The 24,000-nt window shown below is 39.4% G+C and overlaps 2 protein-coding genes across 6 annotated transcripts in view; one reads left to right on the top strand and one right to left on the bottom strand.

Moving 5' to 3' along the window:
- Nucleotides 1-23,210, top strand: part of ric1 (RIC1 homolog, RAB6A GEF complex partner 1) — a 68,405-nt gene extending 45,195 nt beyond the window's left edge. Inside the window, exons 11-27 of one of the 3 annotated variants that reach the window (XR_013200597.1) lie at nt 982-1,128; nt 3,378-3,575; nt 3,664-3,702; nt 4,853-4,963; nt 5,045-5,134; nt 5,221-5,381; nt 6,260-6,398; nt 7,159-7,275; nt 8,822-9,538; nt 9,995-10,153; nt 13,054-13,190; nt 15,744-16,039; nt 17,534-17,731; nt 17,979-18,156; nt 18,814-19,002; nt 20,418-21,574; nt 21,652-23,210. Coding sequence is in view for 2 of the 3 variants with exons in the window: in XM_077221329.1 (XP_077077444.1) it covers nt 982-1,128; nt 3,378-3,575; nt 3,664-3,702; nt 4,853-4,963; nt 5,045-5,134; nt 5,221-5,381; nt 6,260-6,398; nt 7,159-7,275; nt 8,822-9,538; nt 9,995-10,153; nt 13,054-13,190; nt 15,744-16,039; nt 17,534-17,731; nt 17,979-18,156; nt 18,814-19,002; nt 20,418-20,730 (3,189 nt within the window). In the remaining variant the exon portion in view is untranslated. Of the gene's footprint in view, nt 1-981; nt 1,129-3,377; nt 3,576-3,663; nt 3,703-4,852; nt 4,964-5,044; nt 5,135-5,220; nt 5,382-6,259; nt 6,399-7,158; nt 7,276-8,821; nt 9,539-9,994; nt 10,154-13,053; nt 13,191-15,743; nt 16,040-17,533; nt 17,732-17,978; nt 18,157-18,813; nt 19,003-20,417 lie in introns of all 3 variants that reach the window. The other 2 variants (XM_077221330.1, XM_077221329.1) reach the window with 2 other exon arrangements.
- A 50-nt stretch (nt 23,211-23,260) lies between these two features.
- The window catches only part of ermp1 (endoplasmic reticulum metallopeptidase 1), a 48,047-nt gene continuing 47,307 nt past the window's right edge, over nt 23,261-24,000 (bottom strand). For all 3 annotated transcript variants that reach the window (XM_077221340.1, XM_077221341.1, XM_077221339.1), the window contains one exon: nt 23,261-24,000. This exon is cut by the window's right edge and continues 2,546 nt beyond it. The gene's annotated coding sequence lies outside the window, so the exon portion shown is untranslated.

Genomic DNA, 24,000 nt, shown 5'->3' with positions numbered 1-24,000 from the left:
TCTCCATCATAACTCATTCATAACCAGCACAACAAATAGTTTACTAGAATATTAAATTTGATTTTATGTTTATATTTTCTGTTTTAATTTTAAAGTTTTAGTGACGTTGTTGTGTTTTTGTCATTTTTATTAGGTTTTTCTTCTTTACACTACTTAATTTGTTAACATTAGTGAACTACATTGGTTAATATTAACTACTTATACAGCACTTATTAAAACTTTAATTAATGTCCATTTCGACATTTACTACTACATTTCTTTTATTAAAAGTTTAATCTGTTAACATTAATGACATACATACATACATAGTGTTTCGTTCTCCCCTCATATTTAAGATATTAAAAAAAATATTAAATATATTAAATATTGCACCGATGCTAAATATTTGTTAACATGTATTCATTACTTCAATGAGCTCATTGTTTCTGCCTTAAATCATTACATTTGTTTAAATTGATACATTATTAGCTACTTAGACAGTTTCATCTGATAACACATCACTCTAAAATGTAATATGCATTTTCTGTAAATCTGCTTTGAAACAATATGTATTGTGAAAAGCGCTATACAAATGAATGTGAATTGAATTGAACTTGTAGGATTATTAAAAATAAATATCCCCTCCGGACATTTACTTTTTGACACTACTGAATATATACAATTAATTTTTGTTTAAATTATTTATTATAGCTGATTATTATATAATGATTTATTATATTATTATATATTTAATTATAGCTGAGATATTAAGTAGTCATTTGTTTTATTTTAGTCAATGTTTATTTTATTTCAAGTAATGAAAATATTTTAGTTTTAGTGCACATCATCAACGGCCAGGTCACGGGTTTGATGGTTCCCAGAGAACACATGAGCTGATCTAATGTACAGCGTGAATCCGGTGCGCTGTAATCCGGTGATGGTGTGACCTGGCCTGAAGTGACTCTGGATGCTGAATGTGTGTGTGTGTGTGTGTGTGTTCAGAGTTGGGGTGTGGAGGGATACCACCTGTGGGTGATCAGCAGCTCAGACTCGACTCCTGTGGAAGCAGAAGGAGACGAGAAACTCCAACAGGCCGGCATTCTGCAGTTTCAGTTCATTAAGAGCGCGCTGACCGTCAACCCGTGCACGGTGAGAAACACAAACACACACACACTGCAGGACCTAATGCACACATCATCACAGTCACTGGGTTTGAATCCTCAGCGTTACAGTGCTTCTCACGGATCATGAACACAGACGTTGCATGTGTGATTAGAGTTCAGGATTAAATGCTTCGTTAAGAGTCATGTTTCAACTCCTCTACGACTCTTAAGTTGACTCGTATCAAAAGATTTTTAATGTGGCCAGATGCAGTTTTAGATTAATTATGGAAGATAAAATGTATAAAAAAAAAAAATGAACTAATAATGAGCAATATATTAAGGTTAGTTAATAAAATGCAATAGGTTGTTAGTTCACAGTTCATTAACTAATGTTAAAGATGCAACTTTTGAAATCAAACGTATCTATTGACTTAGGTAATGCACTGTGAACTAAGGCCTCGTTCACACTGCAGGGGCTTAATCCTCAATTCCGATTTTTTGAAAAAAATCTGATTTTTTTGCAAGGCTGTTCACATTTCCAATTAAATACGACCTTTTGTGATCTCCTGTGTGAACGTGAAATGACCCAGAAGTGACCCGCATGCGCAGAAGAGTACTCAACGGTCAACGACGTCACTTGTTGTTTGCGAAATTAGCTAAACATGGCCTGAATAGAGCTGTCCCCCCAAATATTAATTAAATCAGAAACCTCGCTTCCCTTCCATTGACTGGTCTCAGCATCGTCCGCCATAGTTGTTGTTTATCTTCTCATTCCCGCCTACTTCAACGCAGAATTATGACGTTTGTCGCATATCAATGACGTGCGGGTCGGATACATGTGACCTGGCCGTTCAGATTGAAGTCGCATTTCAAAAGATCGGATACATATCGGATTTGGACCACATACCCAAGTGGCCTGGGTCGCATTTGAAAAGATCGGATACATATCGGATTTGTACCACATACCCAAGTGGCCTGGGTCGCATTTCAAAAGATCGGATACATATCGGATTTGGACCACATACCCAAGTTGCCTGGGTCGCATTTGAAAAGATCGGATACATATCGGATTTGGACCACATACCCAAGTTGCCTGGGTCGCATTTGAAAAGATCGGATACATATCGGATTTGGACCACATACCCAAGTGGCCTGGGTCACATTTGAAAAGATCGGATACATATCGGATTTGGACCACATACCCAAGTGGCCTGGGTCGCATTTCAAAAGATCGGATACATATCGGATTTGGACCACATACCCAAGTGGCCTGGGTCACATTTGAAAAGATCGGATACATATCGGATTTGTACCACATACCCAAGTGGCCTGGGTCGCATTTGAAAAGATCGGATACATATCGGATTTGTACCACATACCCAAGTGGCCTGGGTCGCATTTCAAAAGATCGGATACATATCGGATTTGGACCACATACCCAAGTTGCCTGGGTCGCATTTGAAAAGATCGGATACATATCGGATTTGGACCACATACCCAAGTTGCCTGGGTCGCATTTGAAAAGATCGGATACATATCGGATTTGGACCACATACCCAAGTGGCCTGGGTCACATTTGAAAAGATCGGATACATATCGGATTTGGACCACATACCCAAGTGGCCTGGGTCGCATTTGAAAAGATCGGATACATATCGGATTTGGACCACATACCCAAGTGGCCTGGGTCACATTTGAAAAGATCGGATCTGTGTCGTTCAGACTGTCATGAAAAGATCAGATACAGCTCGCATAGATCAAAAATCAGAATTGGGTCGTTTCAGCCTGCAGTGTGAACGTAGCCTAACATGAACAAAGTAAACAATTGCATTTGTTAAAATTTAAGAAAGATACAAACATTAACAAAAAATTTTTTTTATAAAATATATATATTTTAATTATTTTAGGTCATTTTATCTAATGTTAAACATGAGAACACTTACTGTAAAGTCTTCTCATTTTCTTTTCATATTTTATAACATGTGAACCTGTTTGCATTAAAAAAGCTGTGGTAACTCATGACATTTAATTATAATCAAACAAACATTAAATGCTTCATTATGTTTTGAGAAAGACATGTAAAAATAACACATTTGTTTTATAGGAGAATCAGTGTTTTGATGTAAAAGTTGTTAAATTCTTATCAGATTATTATATCCACATTATAAGTAGCAAACTTGAAATTAATTGCAAGCGTTTTGCTTTTTATGCACATGAAACATAATCAGATGTAAGAGGTTAAATGCAGTATTGATGGTCCTACATCCGTGTGTGTTTCCGTGTGTGTGTGCTCAGAGTAACCAGGAGCAGGTGCTGCTGCAGGGAGAGGACCGTCTGTATCTGACCTGTGGAGACCCGACTCAGGCTCACAGCGGCTCGGAGAAGAGCTCGTCTCGGGACGCTGGGACTCCTCTGCACCGGCCCTCAGTCTCCACGCCTCTCTCTCAGGGGCTCAGCACTTTACTGGGACACAAGCACTGGCAGGTGGTTCAGGTACATCACACACACTCCGAGCTCCATCACACACTCAGGATCTGTCATCTCCGACTCTGAAATATGCTTCTGTTCCTCCTCTCTGCAGATTCACAGCACATATCTGGAGACGAACTGGCCCATCAGGGTAAGAACCGCCACAGTGGGCTCATATCCTGAACACTTCATACTGTTTTAAACTGTTTAAATCTTAAATGATCTATAATATGTGCACCACAATACATTTGTTACCTCATGTAACATGCAATATGACTTAAATGGCTATAAGTGCAATATATATTCAAAGTGCAATATATACATTTCAATATAAACTAGCATTCACCAGTTTGGGGTTAGTAAAATCAATACTTTTGCTGTTCTTTTAAACATATTATTCATTATATAATCCTGTTAAAAAATATATCACAGTTTCCACAAAAATATTCACCGTTTTAAAAATTGATAATAATCATAATTTTTTCTTGAGTAACAATTCATCATATTATAGTGATTTCTGAAGGATCATGTGACACTGAAGACTGGAGTAATGATGCTGAAAATTCAGCTTTGATCACAGGAATAAATTACACTTTACTATATATTCACAATTTCGCTGTTTTAACTGTATTTTAGTTAAAATAAATGCAGCCTTAGTGAGCAGAAAATCTTACGACTCCTTTTTGAACTTTTGAACGGTAGTGTACATTTGATTAATCGAGGAGATATATTTATGTGTAATATTGAATATATGGATCACAAAACCAGTCACAAGTCACACGGGTTTACTTGTGGCAAAATCCAGATTTTCAAATCGTTGTAGCCTATATCGGCCAAATATCGTTCTATCCTTAAAAACCATACATCAATGGAAAGATTATTTATTCAGCGTTCAGATGCTGTATATCTCTCAATTTCAAATAATTGACCCTTGTGACTGGTTTCATATTTTATAGTATGCCTTGGTCTATATACTTGTAATTCTTAATTTTTTATGTTTAAGTGTTGCTCACTGAAAGTTGCCAGTTTCACTTTATTTATTTATTTGTTTATTTATTTATATTTTATCATAACCACACAAGTTTGTAATTTTATGATTCTCCTCGTAGATGTTTGCCTCGGTTCATGGCTTATTACCCTTCAACAAAAACTTTTCAAAAAAAGTGGGCGAGCACTAATGCTCTTTAGATACAGATATGCAAATGTGGGTGGTCATATGTTAATGAGCTTTTCACTGTTCCATTTGGTTCCAAATTTTTCATGAAATGAATGATTTATTCTTGCTGTCTTTGTGTGTTCAGTTTGCAGCGATAGACTGGTCTGGTCAGTGTGTGGCCGTTGCTGGTCGCCGTGGATTTGCACATTATTCCTTATATTCCAGGAAATGGAAACTGTTCGGTAACGTCACACAGGTAAACATCCCTCCATCAGTGTGTTTTCATTTAAAAGATAAAAGCCTGCGATGAAAACTTTCTAAAATGATGTGTTTTCAGGAGCAGAATATGGCAGTGACGGGCGGTCTCGCGTGGTGGAACGACTTTGTTGTTATTGCGTGTTATAATTTCATCGACCGGCAGGAAGAGGCAAGAAAACTTGCATTAATGTTCCTTAGATGTCTCAGTATTGATCTGTGTGTGTGATGGACTGTCTTGTGTTTTCATGGCTTCAGCTGAGGCTGTACGTGCGCTCGTCTAATCTGGATAACGCGTTTGCTAGCGTCACCAAACTTCACGCCGACACGCTGTTGCTGAACGTGTTTCGTAACGTGGTGATTCTGTTCCGGGCCGACTGCTCTATCTGCCTGTACAGCATCGAGAGACGACACGACAGGTGACACACACACACACACACACACATAGATCATCTGGAATTAATGGACTAGTTCATTTTGAAATAATCCATTAAAACCCCATCAATTGTTATTAAACCCTGTCATCATGAAATTCACTGGTGCTACATTTAAATTATTAAATGAATAAATAAAAGAGAAAAACATCTTATCTTGTTGCATGTGTGTAAAAAGAAAAGGCATATATATATATATATATATATATATATATATATATATATAATTATCTGTATAAAAAATATATTACGCATTGTAAGTGACTAATCTTAACAAATAAAACATTGTAAAGTCTTACCTTTTTTTTAATCTGTTTGCATTAAAATGCAGTTGTTACTAAACCCCGTCATCATGATATTCTCTTGTACAAAACTGGTGTTAAATGATTAAATTAATGTATAAAAGAGCGGGGAAGCAAAGAAACGCCAATAATCTGACAAGAAAAGACACATTTAGAAATGCTATGTACATACATTTATATAATTTATATACATGTTATATACTGTATAGAATTTATATTTATTTATGTATAATTTAGTGTTTTTTTATTTATTTTTATATAAAATATATATAAAAAGTTAGCTTTTTCTAAAGCTTATTTTCTTTTCTGAATGAACTAGTGGATCAATCCTGTATTTCCAAACATTGATTTTCCTAAAGAGTTTTGTGATAATAATGGAAAATATCAATCAATAGAAAGGGTGAATAATTATATTTAATTATGTTATTTCAAGCACTTTGGTGCTCCATAGATATAACCCAGAATGTCTTCTTTCTTTACACGACAAGTGTTTTGTAAGATGGATGGATGTTTGTTGTATTTGTCATGAATGTCTTGATGTTTCCGCGTGTGTGTCATCAGCCCGAGCCCGTCGGCCAGTGTGGAGCTGTTGCAGGAGGTCTCGATGTCTCGTTATATTCCTCACCCTGGTCTAGTGGTGTCTGTGACCCTCACGTCAGTGCGGACCGAGACCGGGATCACACTCAAAGCCCCGCAGCAGGTACACGCACTCATGCTCACACTCACGCACACTCATACACTCATGCTCACACTCACAGACACACTCATACACTCACGCACACACTCATGCTCACACTCACGCACACACTCTCACACTCACTCACACTCTCATGCACACTTTTACACACTCATGCACAGTCACACAGTAATGCTCACACTCGCACACTCACACACTCTTACACTCACACACTCACGCACGCACGCACACTCACGCACACTCTCATGCACACTCTTACACACTCATGTACAGTCACACAGTAATGCTCACACTCGCACACTCACACACTCTTACACTCACACACTCACGCACGCATGCACACTCACGCACACTCACTCACACTCACTCACACTCTCATGCACACTCTTACACACTCATGTACAGTCACACAGTAATGCTCACACACGCACACTCTTACACTCACACATTCTTACACTCACACACTCTTACACTCACACACTCACGCACACTCACGCACACTCACGCACACTCATGCACTCACGCACAATTTCACACACTCATGCACAATCTCTCACACTCTCACACACTCATGCACACTCATGCACAATCTCTCACACACACACTCATGCACTCACACACAATCTCTTACACTCATTCACACTCACGCACAATCTCTCACACTCACACGCACTCTCCTACACTCTCACACACTCATGCACACTCACACACACACTCCTGCATGCGTACTCATGGCCCGTGTGTGTGTGTGTGTGTGTGTCAGGCCTGTTCGGCTGAGAGTATCCTGTTGAACTTGGCTGGTCAGCTGATCATGCTGCAGAGAGACCGATCCGGGCCACAGGTACGAGAGAAGGACACGCAAGCCAATCAGATGATGCTGGTGAGTCTGATGCCCCGCCCCTCATCCTGATCCAATAGAGCACAAGAGTTTGGTTCTGTGAGGAAAGATCTCATTCTTTTTGTTGATAAGGAAACTATTAATAATAACGTATCTGTTTAAGACAGACGTACCGTGAGGTTGTAAGTCAAATATGCTTTTGTTATTTTAGTTTTTTTATAATCATGCTTAAAAGCAGTATTCCTGGTGAGTCCATGATTCTGCTGAGTAATCTCCACCAATCAGAGAATCACGACAAGGAAATTACGCCAAAAATAAAACCCTTTAGTGCCGCCGACATTCATGAAGCACTGCAAATATATGTAAACATATATACTTGATTATGCAAATTACATAACCATGTCAATCTCCCTATGCTCTCAAACTACTGTATCCATGCATATTTTACAATATATGTAAAATGTATTGTTTATATATACATATATACATGCTCACCAAGGCTGCATTAATTTGATCAAAAATACAGGGAAAACAGTGAAATATTATTCCAGTGTAAAGCAGCGTTACCTGTTTTTTTATCTCATAATCCAACAGTGTACAAAACAATAGTCACAAAATGGCAGCCGCTGCTTTTGAATGAAACAAGAGAGAGCGAGTCCACGATACTGTATGGCATAATTAAATAACTTTACACAAAATATTGATTCGACTGAGTTTTAATTTTTTATTAGTTCGCCAAACGCCAAACTTCCACGAAGAAAAACCGTTCCTAGCGAGCGTATAGCGCTGCTGATTCAGTGACCCGGATGAGCCTGCGTTTCTGTTTTGAGCGGTTGTTATCTGGGAATAACTTACAGCTGGATGGCGCTATTGACCAATCAGAATCAAGTATTCCACAGAGCCGTGTAATAACATTAGTTAATGCACTGTGAACTAACATGAACAATGAACGGCTGGATTTTTATTAACTAATGTTAAGAAAGATGAAAAAATACTGTAACAAATATAGGTAACACTTTATTTTACAGTGTCCTTGTTACATATGTAACATATACTTACCATAAAAATAAAATTATGCATAATTACATGCAACTAAGACTCAACCAAAAACTTATCCTATAGTAAGTACATGTTGTTAATTAATATTACTCAGTACTTAAATGTATAATTACGCTGTAACAAAGACCCAAATGAAAGTGTAACCCAAATGTATTGCTCATTGTTAGTTAAAAGAAACTAATGAACCTTATTGTAAAGTGTTACCTTTTTTTGTGGCTTTAACAAAGACTTAAAAATCACAGAAAAAGTGGGTGGTGCTATTGCTCTCCATGAATGTTTCTCCATTGATTGTGCAATTCATTGATCATGTGCAATTCTTCATGGGATTGTGAGTCTTTCTGTCCAATTTTTCAAATGCTTTTTTGCTTCAAATCAAAGTAAGTCATAGCTGTTTTGTTTTTTTGTGTGGCTTTAACAAAGACTGAAAAATTGCCTAAAAAGTGGGCAGTGCTGTTGCTCTCCTTGAATGTCAATCTGTGATCGTGATCTATTATCTGTCTCTTAACTAATACGTGTCTCCCTCCGTCAGCCGTTCTGTGCGCCGGTGGTTCTGGCTCAGTGTGTGGAGAACGTGTGGACCACCTGCCGAAGCAACCGCAAGAAACGTCACCTGATGGAGGCGCTGTGGCTCTCGTGCGGTGAGGCGGGGATGAAGGTGTGGCTCCCGCTGTTTCCCAGAGACCACCGCAAACCCCACTCGTTCCTGTCGCGTCGAATAATGCTACCCTTCCACATCAACATCTACCCGCTAACCGTGCTCTTCGAGGACGCGCTAATCCTCGGCGCCTCCAACGAAACCATGCTATTCGACGGCCTGAGCTCGTCCTCCGAGCCACTGGAGACGCTCTTCCCGTTTTGCACGGTGGAACGAACATCTCAGATCTATCTCCATCATATTTTACGCCAGCTGCTAATGCGTAACCTGGGCGAGCAGGCACTAATGCTAGCGCAGTCGTGCGCGGCGCTGCCATACTTCCCGCACGTGCTGGAGCTCATGGTGCACGTGGTTCTGGAGGAGGAGGCCACATCTCGAGAGCCCATCCCCGACCCGCTGCTGCCCACCGTGGCCAAGTTCGTCACCGAGTTCCCGCTGTTCCTGCAGACTATCGTTCACTGCGCGCGCAAGACCGAGTACGCGCTGTGGAACTACCTGTTCGCCGCCGTCGGGAACCCCAAAGACCTGTTCGAGGAGTGTTTGATGGCGCAGGATCTGGACACGGCTGCGTCGTACCTGATCATCCTGCAGGTGAGGTCTAAAACAAGAAATAAACACAATTTACGAACAAAACACTTAATTTAAGTGTAATTTATTCCTGTGATCAAAGCTGAATTTTCAGCATCATTACGCCGGTTTTCAGTGTCACATGATACTTCAGAAATCATTTTAATATGATGATTTGATGCACAAGAAACATTTCTCATTATTAGCAATTTTGAAAATAGTTATTTACATGCATTACATTTATTGATGAATAGAAAGTGCAAAAGAACAGCATTTATCTGAAATAGAAAGCTTGAATAAAGATAATTCATTTAACATGTCTAAATATACGATTGTTTGTGACCACTCACTCTATATTTTATCATTTACACTGATTGTATGAACTAATGGAACAGTCCTAAATAGCTTTCTCATAATAGAGGGGACATCTAATGGTATAATCCTATTTTATTCATATTATTTTATGATATTTGTATGCAGAATATGGAGGTTCCAGCGGTGAGCCGTCAACACGCCACTCTGCTCTTCAACACGGCCCTCGAACAGGGCAAATGGGATCTGTGTCGTCACATGATCCGCTTCCTGAAGGCCATTGGTTCAGGGGAGAGCGAGACTCCGCCCAGCACACCCACCACTCAGGTGAGCAGACATCAGATGGTGTGATGATTGGAGATGTGTGTGTGCATGGTGTTGAGATGCTCGTGTGATTGTAGATCTGTGTGTGTATGGTGTTGAGATGCTTGTGTGATTGGAGGTGTGTGTGTGTATGGTGTTGAGATGCTCATGTGATGATTGTAGATGTGTGTGTGTATGGTGTTGAGATTCTCATGTGATGATTGGAGGTGTGTGTGTGTGTATGGTGTTGAGATGCTCATGTGATGATTGGAGGTGTGTGTGTGCATGGTGTTGAGATGCTCATGTGATGATTGGAGATGTGTGTGTGTATGGTGTTGAGATGCTCATGTGATGATTGGAGGTGTGTGTGTGTGTATGGTGTTGAGATGCTCATGTGATGATTAGAGGTGTGTGTGTGTATGATGTTGAGATGCTTGTGTGATTGGAGGTGTGTGTGTGTATGGTGTTGAGATGCTCATGTGATGATTGTAGATCTGTGTGTGTATGGTGTTGAGATGCTCATGTGATGATTGGAGGTGTGTGTGTGTGTATGGTGTTGAGATGCTCATGTGATGATTGTAGATCTGTGTGTGTATGGTGTTGAGATTCTCATGTGATGTTTGGAGGTGTGTGTGTGCATGGTGTTGAGATGTTCATGTGATGATTGTAGATGTGTGTGTGCATGGTGTTGAGATGCTCATGTGATGATTGGAGGTGTGTGTGTGTGTGTGTGTGTATGGTGTTGAGATGCTCATGTGATGATTAGAGGTGTGTGTGTGTGTATGGTGTTGAGATGCTCATGTGATGATTGTAGATCTGTGTGTGTATGGTGTTGAGATTCTCATGTGATGTTTGGAGGTGTGTGTGTGCATGGTGTTGAGATGCTCATGTGTGATTGGAGGTGTGTGTGTGTGTGTATGGTGTTGAGATTCTCATGTGATGTTTGGAGGTGTGTGTGTGCATGGTGTTGAGATGCTCATGTGATGATTGTAGATGTGTGTGTGTATGGTGTTGAGATGCTCATGTGATGATTAGAGGTGTGTGTGTGTGTATGGTGTTGAGATGTTCATGTGATGATTGTAGATCTGTGTGTGCATGGTGTTGAGATGCTCATGTGATGATTGTAGATGTGTGTGTGTGTATGGTGTTGAGATGCTCATGTGATGATTAGAGGTGTGTGTGTGTGTATGGTGTTGAGATGTTCATGTGATGATTGTAGATGTGTGTGTGCATGGTGTTGAGATTCTCATGTGATGTTTGGAGGTGTGTGTGTGCATGGTGTTGAGATGCTCATGTGATGATTGTAGATGTGTGTGTGTGTATGGTGTTGAGATGCTCATGTGATGATTAGAGGTGTGTGTGTGTGTATGGTGTTGAGATGTTCATGTGATGATTGTAGATGTGTGTGTGCATGGTGTTGAGATGTTCATGTGATGATTGTAGATCTGTGTGTGCATGGTGTTGAGATGCTCATGTGATGATTGTAGATGTGTGTGTGTGTATGGTGTTGAGATGCTCATGTGATGATTAGAGGTGTGTGTGTGTGCATGGTGTTGAGATGCTCATGTGATGATTGGAGATGTGTGTGTGTGCATGGTGTTGAGATGCTCGTGTGATTGTAGATCTGTGTGTGTATGGTGTTGAGATGCTCATGTGATGATTGGAGGTGTGTGTGTGTGTATGGTGTTGAGATGCTCATGTGATGATTGGAGATGTGTGTGTGTATGGTGTTGAGATTCTCATGTGATGATTGAAGATGTGTGTGTGCATGGTGTTGAGATGCTCATGTGATGATTGGAGATGTGTGTGTGCATGGTGTTGAGATGCTCATGTGATGATTGAAGATGTGTGTGTGCATGGTGTTGAGATGCTCATGTGATGATTGGAGATGTGTGTGTGCATGGTGTTGAGATGCTCATGTGATGATTGGAGATGTGTGTGTGTGCATGGTGTTGAGATTCTCATGTGATGATTGTAGATCTGTGTGTGCATGGTGTTGAGATGCTCATGTGATGATTGGAGATGTGTGTGTGCATGGTGTTGAGATGCTCGTGTGATGATTGGAGATGTGTGTGTGTATGGTGTTGAGATGCTTGTGTGATTGGAGGTGTGTGTGTGTATGGTGTTGAGATGCTCATGTGATGATTGGAGATGTGTGTGTGCATGGTGTTGAGATGCTTGTGTGATTGGAGGTGTGTGTGTGTGTGTATGGTGTTGAGATGCTCATGTGATGATTGTAGATCTGTGTGTGCATGGTGTTGAGATGCTCATGTGATGATTGGAGATGTGTGTGTGCATGGTGTTGAGATGCTCGTGTGATGATTGGAGATGTGTGTGTGTATGGTGTTGAGATGCTTGTGTGATTGGAGGTGTGTGTGTGTATGGTGTTGAGATGCTCATGTGATGATTGGAGATGTGTGTGTGCATGGTGTTGAGATGCTTGTGTGATGATTGGAGATGTGTGTGTGCATGGTGTTGAGATGCTTGTGTGATGATTGGAGATGCGTGTGTGCATGGTGTTGAGATGCTTGTGTGATGATTGGAGATGTGTGTGTGCATGGTGTTGAGATGCTTGTGTGATGATTGGAGATGCGTGTGTGCATGGTGTTGAGATGCTTGTGTGATGATTGGAGATGTGTGTGTGTATGGTGTTGAGATGCTCATGTGATGATTGGAGATGTGTGTGTGCATGGTGTTGAGATGCTTGTGTGATGATTGGAGATGTGTGTGTGCATGGTGTTGAGATGCTTGTGTGATGATTGGAGATGTGTGTGTGTATGGTGTTGAGATGCTTGTGTGATTGGAGGTGTGTGTGTGTATGGTGTTGAGATTATCATGTGATGATTGGAGGTGTGTGTACGCGCATGGTGTTGAGATGCTCGTGTTGAAGCTCATGTGATGATTGGAGGTGTGTGTGTGTGCAGGAGCAGAGCTCTACGGGAGGCTTCGAGTTTTTCCGTAACCGCAGCATCAGTATGTCTCAGTCTGCCGACAGCATCGCAGGAGGGAAGTTTAACCTGCAGAAAACCCTGAGCATGCCCTCCGGCCCGTCCTGCAAAGGGTAACACACACACTACACACATGCAGATACAGGGCTCGACATAACACTTGTCCTGGACAAGAAGGGGAAAGTGGAAGTGATTTTTACTTGCCCGACTGGACAAGTAGCCTGATTAAAACATCAATAACAAAAAATAACTAGAGAATCACCAAAATGCGAGAGTGATTCTGCATTCATTTAGTGTAAGTGGCGATTGATGTGAATAATAATATAATATGTAATGTACTACTGACAGTAACAAGGTTGTACTGTTGAGGCTCTCACAGCCTCATGGGGAGAAATCGAAACAAATGAGCGCAAAACACACACAAAGAAACTCACATACTGTGCTAAACTTTAAAAATGTGGAGTTTTTATATTTATAGCATGTATGATGCAATTAAACGACATCACACTACCAAGAGTGCTGAATCCCTTCACGATTTAAAATGTGACAATGGTTTCATATGATAAACCATTATGGTTTCATTTTTTATAGGAGTTCAATAATCAAGTAATTAATATTAAGTCACTTAAATTTTAGACGCAATATTGACTCTTCTATTTCAGCAGCGAAAATAGTTTAAAACAAAGATCACTGCAGAACCACAGCGCATCTCACAGCAACACTCAACCTTGTTTTCATTACTAAATGATTCAGCGTTTTGAATGAGTCAAAGATTCAATGACCCATTCATAAACAACTGCCTCATTCCTGAACGAATCAGCCGTTAGAACGAATCGTTTGAATAAATGACTCAATGACTCCCTCATTAAGACGGTCACCTTCCGCCACCTACAGGTGGTTTAGTTTTGTGTTTAAAAGTATCATTCTTTCCAACATTTCTTTATTGTATTGTAGCGTTCTCAGGCAAGGACGAGACGGTTTTAATAACAAAGGGTGTTTATTAGAGGCTGTTGTCGGCCACAGCCCATGCCATACACACCCAACTTATAAGAGAACCGCACTTGAACCAGCGAGGCGCTCTTTCCTCCTCCTTCCTCCCAGTTTCCCCCATCACTCCCCCAAGGGGTGGAGCCTCTTTCCATATTCAACTTGGAACAACGAATCAATCGAATCACATAAAATGAATAAAGTACAACCTTAACATTAAATGCATCCTTATTTGTAACAGAACGTCAGTTTGAACACGTTGCAGTATATTAAAAAATATTTAAAACAATCTCATAACATTATTTAATGCAGTTGTAATTTTTCTGTACAGATTATTTAATTTTATTGGTAACAGTCTTATAGTGTATTATTATTAATTTAATTTATTGATCAAATTTAAGAATTACAAATGAAAGATGAAGCATACAGTATATTTAAAACGATTGGGGGGAAAATGCTCATTATAAATGTTTAAAATATCATAAATATGCAGATGTTAAAGCTGACTGAACACTGATGAGAATATTGCTTCAGAATAAATTATATTTACAACACAAACAAAAAAATATTCTGGACAAGCTAATTTTTTACTCGGACAAGTGAATGACCGATTTACTAGCGATAAGCACATGAAAGGCTTAATGTCGAGCCCTGAGATAGTTAAGAGTGATCGTCTCACAGCTTTACCAGACAGTAACACAGTGTTGGGAGTAGGGCTGGGCAAAATCGATTTTTCGATTAATCGTTTTTTTTTTTTAAATGTGGTCGATTCAAAATCGATTCTCAAAGGCTACAAATCGATTTTTATCCATATTTATTTATCTATCACCCAAAAGCCAGTATTAGTTTTCCTACACTGTTCATAGGCTTGCAGCCTCTATATTTGCTTTATCTTAAACCTAAAGTAACCGGATCCTGTTTGATCAAGGCATGCCACTGTTCTGACTTGTCCAAGTTTCAGGATCAATTATTCATCTTGCATCAAAATCCTGTCTATTCATTGGTTGCATTTAAAATATAGTTGGGTTCGCTTTTAATGTACCAAAGTGTACCTAAAATAAAAAGTTTTCTGGCTCTTAATTTCTTTTTATTAATTAACCACTTTTAAACTTATGTTCACTGTTCTTTTCTTTTCTTTATAAATGTAGGATTTGTATTAAATCTATATTCATTGAGTCGAATCGGAAATCGAATTAGTAATCGAAATCGAAACGAATTGAACATCTGAATCGATACCCAGCCCTAGTTGAGAGGTCTGATTCATTCAGATAATAAAGATCCTTTAATTCCATACAAGTTGTTTCAGCTTATATGATGTGTGTGTGTCCTCAGGGGAGAGTGCTTATATGATGTGTGTGTGTGTGTGTCCTCAGGGGAGAGCGCTTATATGATGTGTGTGTGTCCTCAGGGGAGAGCGCTTATATGATGTGTGTGTGTCCTCAGGGGAGAGTGCTTATATGATGTGTGTGTGTCCTCAGGGGAGAGTGCTTATATGATGTGTGTGTGTGTGTGTCCTCAGGGGAGAGTGCTTATATGATGTGTGTGTGTCCTCAGGGGAGAGCGCTTATATGATGTGTGTGTGTGTGTGTGTCCTCAGGGGAGAGCGCTTATATGATGTGTGTGTGTGTTTGTCCTCAGGGGAGAGCGCTTATATGATGTGTGTGTGTGTGTGTCCTCAGGGGAGAGCGCTGGTGTAAGGACAGTGACTCCGCGGAGAACCTCTACATTGACCTGATGCTGTGGAGACACGCTCGGCTCCTGCTGGAGCAGGTCAGGCTGCGGGACCTGGGCTGTTTCTCCGCTCAGCTGGGCTTCGAGCTGATTGGCTGGCTGTGTCGGGAGCGCACGCGAGTGGCTCGCGTCGATGATTTCGTCACCGCGCTCAAATGCCTGCACAAGGACTTCCTGTGGCCATTTCCCGTCATCCCAGCATGCTCTGTTAGCTCGCCACTGAAGAACGGCCGCTGCCGCCCAGGTGTGTGAATGATTTTTCCTCCATTTATGTCATAACAATCAGGGTTTGAAATTAACACCCGCCAACCCACCAAATGCGGGTAAAAATCAACTGTGGCGGGTAACGCTGTCAAATCACGAGCCAATTTGGCGTGTTACTTTTATTAAAAGTAACTTAAAATTATGTTTACTCACTTTACCGGGGAAATTTGTGAAAGATTCGCAAATACTGATGATCATGATATATATAATACAGCGTATTGCACAGAATCTGCTCATATCTTGCTTACTTGAACATGCCGTCACTACGCAACAAATAACGGCACGCTTGTTCATTTGCACTGAAGCAATAGCGAAGATTAAAAAGCGTTTGGTTAACATAAAGACATTGTTATTTTCCAACAGTTCACATTTTTTGGATGTTCTTTGTGCTTTGTTAATCTGTCCATGTGTTGGACACTTTTTTGTTGATGAGGATGAAAGAGGAAGGGTGGAGATTCTGGATGACATTATTTTAGAAATTAATATGAAATCCAAATTGTATAATATATATGGATGGAGCTGTGACATAGTTAATCTGGTTTATTTCTTTTGGGTTTTTTATGGCTAGTAGAAGCTCTGAATGGCCGGTAACAGCCAGTGAGTGAAAAAGTTATTTTCAAACCCTGATAACAATGTGTATCACAAGACTGTTAGCAAATGCTAATATATAATACATATGATCTATATTAATATATCATTGTGCGTGTGTGTATATAGATGTATATGAAATTGTGAGAGAAAATAAATAAAACTAGTTCTCCAATAGTTTCATTTTTTCAACTAAGGTCCATATAATGTTAGTCTTTGGCCTGCACATTTAAACAGGCTGTTTATTTGCACCTTTAAAGGATTAGTTCACTTCAGAATTAAAATGTCCTGATAATTTACTCGCCCCTGCATCATTCAAGATATTCATTTCTTTCTTTCTTCATTTGAAAAGAAATGACGGTTGAGGTGACATATAGTGACTTCAATGGAGTCCAACGGGTCGAAGGTCCAGATGTGAGTTTCAGTGCAGCTTCAAAGTCTCGACACGATCCAGCCGAGGAATAAGAGTCTGATCTACACAAACCAGCGACATTTATAACAAAATAAACATTTATATACTTTTAAACGCACATGCTCGTCTTGCACGTCCACGACTTCATGCAATATGTAATCACGTTGGAAAAAATATTTTGTTATAAATGTCGCTGGTTTGTGTAGATCAGACTCTTATTCCTCGGCTGGATCGTGTCGAGACTTTGAAGCTGCACTGAAACTCACATTTGGACCTTCGACCCGTTGGACTCCATTGAAGTCACTAATCCTGGAGTGTTTTCCTCAACCTTCATTTCTTTTCAAATGAAGAAAGAAAGACATGAATATCTTGAATGAAAAAGTATCAGAAAAGTTTAATTCTGAAGTGATTTAATCCTTTAAGACTATATAAATGAACTTTGCATCCAATCACATGAACTCTCTCTCGCCGTAGTGTTGAGTTCTCGTTTGCTGAAGTCTCAGTCTGCGGATAGTTTGCTGAACAGTGACATGGACACCACGCCCCCTCAGGTCACCCCAGCCAATCACAACTGGCTTGACGGCTTGGGGGCGGTGCCTAAGGAACTAGACTCCGCCTCCTCTCATGGACCGCAGACCCAGGAAGCTTTTCTCTCTCCTCTTATTAACAAAGGTAAGAGAATAAAATCTCTCTCTCTCTCTCTCTCTATCTCGTACAGTGTTGCCAAAGCATTTGCCATTACATAAGCAATGAACAAATAATCAATAAAGCAATCAGTAAATGAATACATTTATATAAACAAGAAAAAAAATACACCTTTGTACATTTGTACCTCTCTCTCACTCTCTCTCTCTCTCTCTCTCTTTTTCTCTCTCTCACTCTCGCTCTGTCTTATGTTTTTTCTAATGAATCCGTTCAGGAGAGGAGTACAGCATCGGTTCAGCCACGGACCTCACTGAGACCAGTTCAATGGTGGATGGTGATTGGACGATGGTCGATGAGAATTTCTCCACCCTCAGTCTCAGCCAATCAGAGCTGGAGCACATCTCTATGGAGCTGGCCAATAAAGGGCCACACAAGAGTCAAGTGCAGCTCCGGTGAGTCTTCATGAGATCATCAACCGATAACCAATCAAATCACTGACTGTGTTTGACATGACAAGGTGCCTAAAGTGCTTGAATTTGACTTTTTTGAAATGTAAGTCCTGGAAAGCCCTTGAAAACAGCCATATTTATGAAAAGGTTCTTGATTTAAAGACAATTAATGTGAAATTAGTTGATAAAACAATCTTTTCACACAAAATGAACGCTGCAGCCCATCTGATATAAATATAGAGGCATTTTGCATGGCTATGAGTGTAATATTGCTCATAAATATCCAAGTATATGATACAGCTTTCATTATTCAGGTCAATCATATATTCATGGGAGAAAAATCAGTTTGAAAAATAGGATTTTTGATAAAACTGAGATCTTTGTCATAGTATCCTTTCAATAGTTAAAGTTACCTCAGTCATGGCTGCACTTTATTTGCACCATTTTTTAATTGGTTTATTTTTGTTTATCTATCTACCTTTTTTAGAATTTGAAAGATAATATAGATATTGTTTGATAAGTCAGAGCTCTGATTGAAAACCGTCCTTGAAAACCGAAAAAGTATTGCTTGAAAATTCTTTGAATTTCCTCAACCGTGTCTGTACGAACCCTGGTTATCATGCATGCTCTCGTGTGTGTGTGTGTGTGTGTGTTTCTCAGGTATCTCCTGCACGTGTTCATGGAGGCGGGCTGTCTGGAGTGGTGTGTGATCATTGGGCTGATCTTACGGGACGCCAGCGTGATCAAGCAGGTCGTGGGCTTCTTGGACAGTCCAGAGGTCCCGGCAGAAACGGTCCAGAGCATCAGAGCCGGGCTGATGGCTGTCGACCTCTGGGTCTCGTCTGATTGGTCAGTATTATTCAGCTTTCCTGTAGCTCAAACAGTAGAGTGTTGGCGCTTGCAACGAAGAAGTGTTGGTGCTTGCAACCATGGGTTCAATTCCCATGGAAAGCAAGAACTGATAAGAAAGTAAATGTGTACCTAGAAATCCAATTAGGTCGCTTTGGATAAAAGCATCTGCCAAATGCATAAATGTAAATGTAATTTCAGCTCGTGTACTCTGAGTGAGAAAATCAAATGTTGAAGAAAAAGTAGATAAACACTACCGTTGAAAAGTTTGGGTTCGGCAAGATTTATTTATGTTATTGAAAGAAGTCTCTTCTTATTTATTTGACCAAAAATACATAAAAAAAATATTACAATTTAAAATATCTGTTTTCTATGGAAGCTTGTTTCCGTCACAGAATAAAAAATAAAAAAGGTAAGTGCGACTTTTTATCTCACAATTCAGTTTTTTTTTTCACAATTGTGAGTTTATATCTCAGAATTGAATGATTATATCTCACAATTCTGACTTAATTATGAGTTCTGACATCTTTTCTCAAAGTTGTAAGATAGAATTGGGCTTTATAACTTGGGATTCTGATTTTATAAGTAAACAAATAATTCATTCAGAATTGCTACTATATATCAATTCTGACTTTATAACAAAAAGTCACAATTCTAAAGAAATCATTTGTTTTCATAACTTGCGATTGTGAGTTTATAGCTTACAACTTTGAGAAAAGATGTCAGAACTCGTAAATAAGAATTGTGAGATGTAAACTCTCTGAGAGTCACAATTATCTTTTAAAATGTTTTATTCTGTGACGTAAACAAGCTTCCATATTTTTCATGTGATAATGAATTTTCAGCATCATTACTCCTTTAGAAATCATTCTATTATGATGGTTTGATGCTCAAGAAACATTTATGATTATTATCAATGTTTCATATTTTTGTGATGCATTGATACATTTTAGTTTTCAGGATTCTTTGATGAATAAAGTTCAAAAGATCAGCATTTATTTAAATTGAGAGTTAAAATTTTGTCAAAAAAGGGTTGTTATAGTCACAATTAATAGTCATAATTTAGTTAGTCACTTTTGATCAATTTAATGCATCCTTACTGAATAAAAGCAAGAAAAAACTTCTTTACAAAAAATTCTCAATGACCTCAACAGCAGCATGTCATTATTTAATTTTTTTGTTCTTTGATATTTTGCATATCAAAATAGCTGTCGGCCACTAGCTGTCATTCTTACAGACTGCACCTTTAATTTAAATAGGTAACTAATGTTAACTAACGAACCTTATTGTGAAGTGTTACCCGTAACCCATATGTATAATGTACAAGAAGTTTCACTCATTGATTCATGTTGCAATGGACGTGTTTATTTCATGTTGTACTCACTGACTTCCTCTCTGATGTCATTTCCTGTCAGCTTGGGCTACAAGCCGTTCCTGCACCTGATTGGCCCGCAGCTGCTGAAGCTCTCAGAGGTTCCCGAGGAGCCGGTTCAGCCCGAGCCGTTCCAGCCGAGCGGGGCCTCGGAGCCCGAGCCCAGAGCCGAGGACACCCGCGGGGTCATGACCTCTGCCCACCCGCTGCGACCCCGCGGGGTCGTGACCTCTGCCCACCCGCTACCCCTGGACGGCCCCTGTGGAGCTAGCGCTCGACCCCTGGAGGACACGCCTGAAGTGCCCGAGCAGCAGGAGGCCCTGGAGGAGGGGGCGTACGACTGCACACTCTCATGAGTGTGTGTGTGTGTGTGTTTTTGTGTGTGTGAGCCGCTGGATGAGGGGTCGTACGATTGCACACTCTCATGAACGGTTACATGTATCTGCGTGCGTGCGTGCGTTTGCGTGTGTGTGTGTGTTGTCAAAAATACAGACTCAGTACTAAGTCGTACTGAAATTTTCAAATTGTGACTCTTTAAATGCTGATGAGCGGAATCATAAACACCTCTGATTGGCCGTTGTGTTCACGAGCTCATCAGATCCGTCTGTGATTGGCAGCATTGATCAGCGCACGGGAGCGTTAGAAAGTGTTTTGAATAAACAGAAACGGGAGCGTTTGAAAGCACAAGCTCTGCTGAGACGCCTGCTTTCAAACGCTCGTGTGTGTGTCTAAGCGCTCGCTGAAGAGCCTCATTGATGTATATTTACACCATGTTTTTGAAGCGCTGATCAATGCAGCCAATCACAGACATGTTTGATGAGCGTGCGAGTACAACGGCCAATCAGAAGTGTTTGATTCCGCTCATCAGCGCTCAGTCACAATTTTTACATTTCAGTACCGACTTGGTACTGAAGTCGTCACTTTTGACAACGCGTGTGTGTGTGTGTGTGTGTGTCTTTTTATTTGATTCCGGCTACATCCAGACTGCAGTGTCGTGTGTGTGTGTGTGTTGCAGTGTTTTCTTCATTCTGTGGTCAAATGCGTCATGTTTTTTTCTCTCTTCACTTAAACGCTGCAAAAAAAAAATGTATTTGGTATTATTGTCTTATTTTGTTTTTGTATTTTCCAGCACAGATATCTACATGTTCTTAAATCAAGATACATTTACTGGAGAAGAAGCAAAATGACTGAAGATTTTAAGTCTTGTTTGTGCTTAAAACAACAATAAATATCTGCAAATGGAGTCAGAAACATCAGATATTTGTTCTTGTTTTAAGCATAAACTTCTATTTGATAAGATATTAAGTCTTGTTTTCAGATTCAAAATTATGTCCAGACGTAATCAAACTCGTACGTTATTTATTTGTCAACATTATTTTTCAGCCAAGATGGAAAAAAAGTCTGTTACTGATATTGATTTTCTGTCATTATCTAATATAGTGATGAAACTGCACATTTAATATATTTTCTTGAATTAAGTAAAAAAACTTGAATGATCAAAAATGAATATTGTAAAACAAGACTTAATATCTTCAGTCATTTTGCTTCTCCAGTAAATGTCTTGATTTAAGAATGTTTAGATATTTATGCTGGAAAAAGAGACAAAACTCAAAATAAGACACAATTAGATATACATTTTTTTGCAGTGAATTTTACAACATCAGTTTTACACCAAATCATGATTTCATAAAACACTCGCACACACACACTCACTCGTGCACATACACACACTCACACAAACACACACTCCTTTCATGAGTCAGATATAGTGTTTATCACAATGATTTTTTTGTTTTTGGTTTGTGTTTGCTCTGTCTTCATGTTTTAAAGTTCATCATGAAATATCAGCCCTTGTTTTATTCGATGCAAATCTATATCTGAGGAAGACTGACCCGTATGACCCTCGTTGACCTCTCAGATCTCCGTGTGTGTCTCTTCAGACGCAGGTTTAGTTGTGTGTTTGAGGTGTAAAGCGTCCGACACTATATTGTCCTCCTGCGCTCGTGTTCCTGGTGTTGAGGACGCCCCATCTTCAGCCAGGATAATCACATGTGATTGTTCTGTCATTAATCTTCAGTGTGCAGTTTGTCATCACTATATCCCGACTGACAGCATTATTCTTTTCCTTCTGAATCATTGCAGTTTTATGTTTATTTATTTGAGGAGCATCTGGACAAAGAGACGGACGTTTTCTTTCGTTTCAGGGAGTGATGTGTGTGTGTGTGTGTGTGTTCTCTAATATCTGAACGGCATCAGTATTAAACGAGTGTTCAGTGTTTGTCTTGATGAACATCATGCCTTCAGAACGGACCAAATCATCTACACTTATGGAATGCCTTTGTATTATGATTATTCTTCTAGTTCTTATGCATCATTGACAGCCGTCGTCTGAGTATTTAGCAGCTTTAATGAGACGCATCTTTATTTTAATGTTTTATTTCCCCCTGAACGGCTCAGATGAGCAGCTTAAACTAGTCTGGGGTGGTTTAAACCGGTTCAAACCAGCTGACAAGTGCCCGAATCCCAGTGCAACCAGCGGCTTCTCCTCCTGACGCAGGTTTATGTTCTCATGAGGAACATATGCAGTGATGATCATGATATTCACAAACCAAAGAGCTTCTGGATGTGTGTGAGATTCACTGACGTGTTCATGGTACAGATTACCCACAATCCCTCTGTCCCGCTGACGTCACTGGACTGATGTTGAGCTGGAGGGTTTTATCTGGACGATTCCTCTCAATGAAGTGTACAGAGAGAGTTTGCTGTACAATAACTTTTCTACTCAGTTTTCTATATTTCCTGTACATAAAGAACAATAAATTATTTTTTAAACATCGTGCTGTATGTTTTGATCAGTTTTCAGAAATCTTCATATGGAGTCAGTAGGAGAAATTAATACTTTTATTCATCAGACATTACATGGATCAAAAGTGGCATTTATAATGTTACAAAAGATTCTATTTCACAGTTTCCATAATTACATGAAGCTGTTTTCAACATTGATAATAATCATAAATGTTAATAAGCATCAAATCATATCAGAATGATTTCTGAAGGATCATGTGACACTGAAGACTGGAGTAATGATGCTGAAAATACAGCTTTGATCACAGGAATAAATTACACTTTACTATATATTCACATAGAAAACAGCTGGAATAATATTTCACTGTTTTTACAATATTTTTGATCAGATAAATCCAGCTTTAGTGAGTGGAAGAGACTTCAGAAAACATTTAAAATCTTACAGAGCCAAAACTTAAACCGTTTATACATAAAAAAAATAGCTTCATACTTAGTAAAAAAAAAAAAATTTAAATTGTTGATTAACTGAACAAATGACGAGACCGAAAATGATTTTATGGAAAATTGATTGTCTTGCAAGAACAATTTAGTGCAGCTTATGATACTATAAAACAATCAGAACCAGACAAAGAAATCTGACAGAAACTCAAACTCTGGCAATTATTCAACAAAATCACTCCAGTGATTCACGGACGTGAAAACAAGACAGTTTAAATCATAAAATGTCTTTCAGAATATGACAAACTCTTCATCTTTACACATTTGAGTCACATTTTATCCTTTATTATTCAGAGTGGATGTCATCATGAATTATTTTGTGT

The sequence above is a fragment of the Siphateles boraxobius genome, unplaced genomic scaffold (genome assembly GCF_051911475.1).
Source record: "Siphateles boraxobius isolate OS27281-9 unplaced genomic scaffold, OSU_SipBor_1 81, whole genome shotgun sequence".
Taxonomy (NCBI): domain Eukaryota; kingdom Metazoa; phylum Chordata; class Actinopteri; order Cypriniformes; family Leuciscidae; genus Siphateles; species Siphateles boraxobius.
Note: the sequence above shows the minus strand (reverse complement) of the source record. Positions and strands in the feature narration are given on the sequence as shown.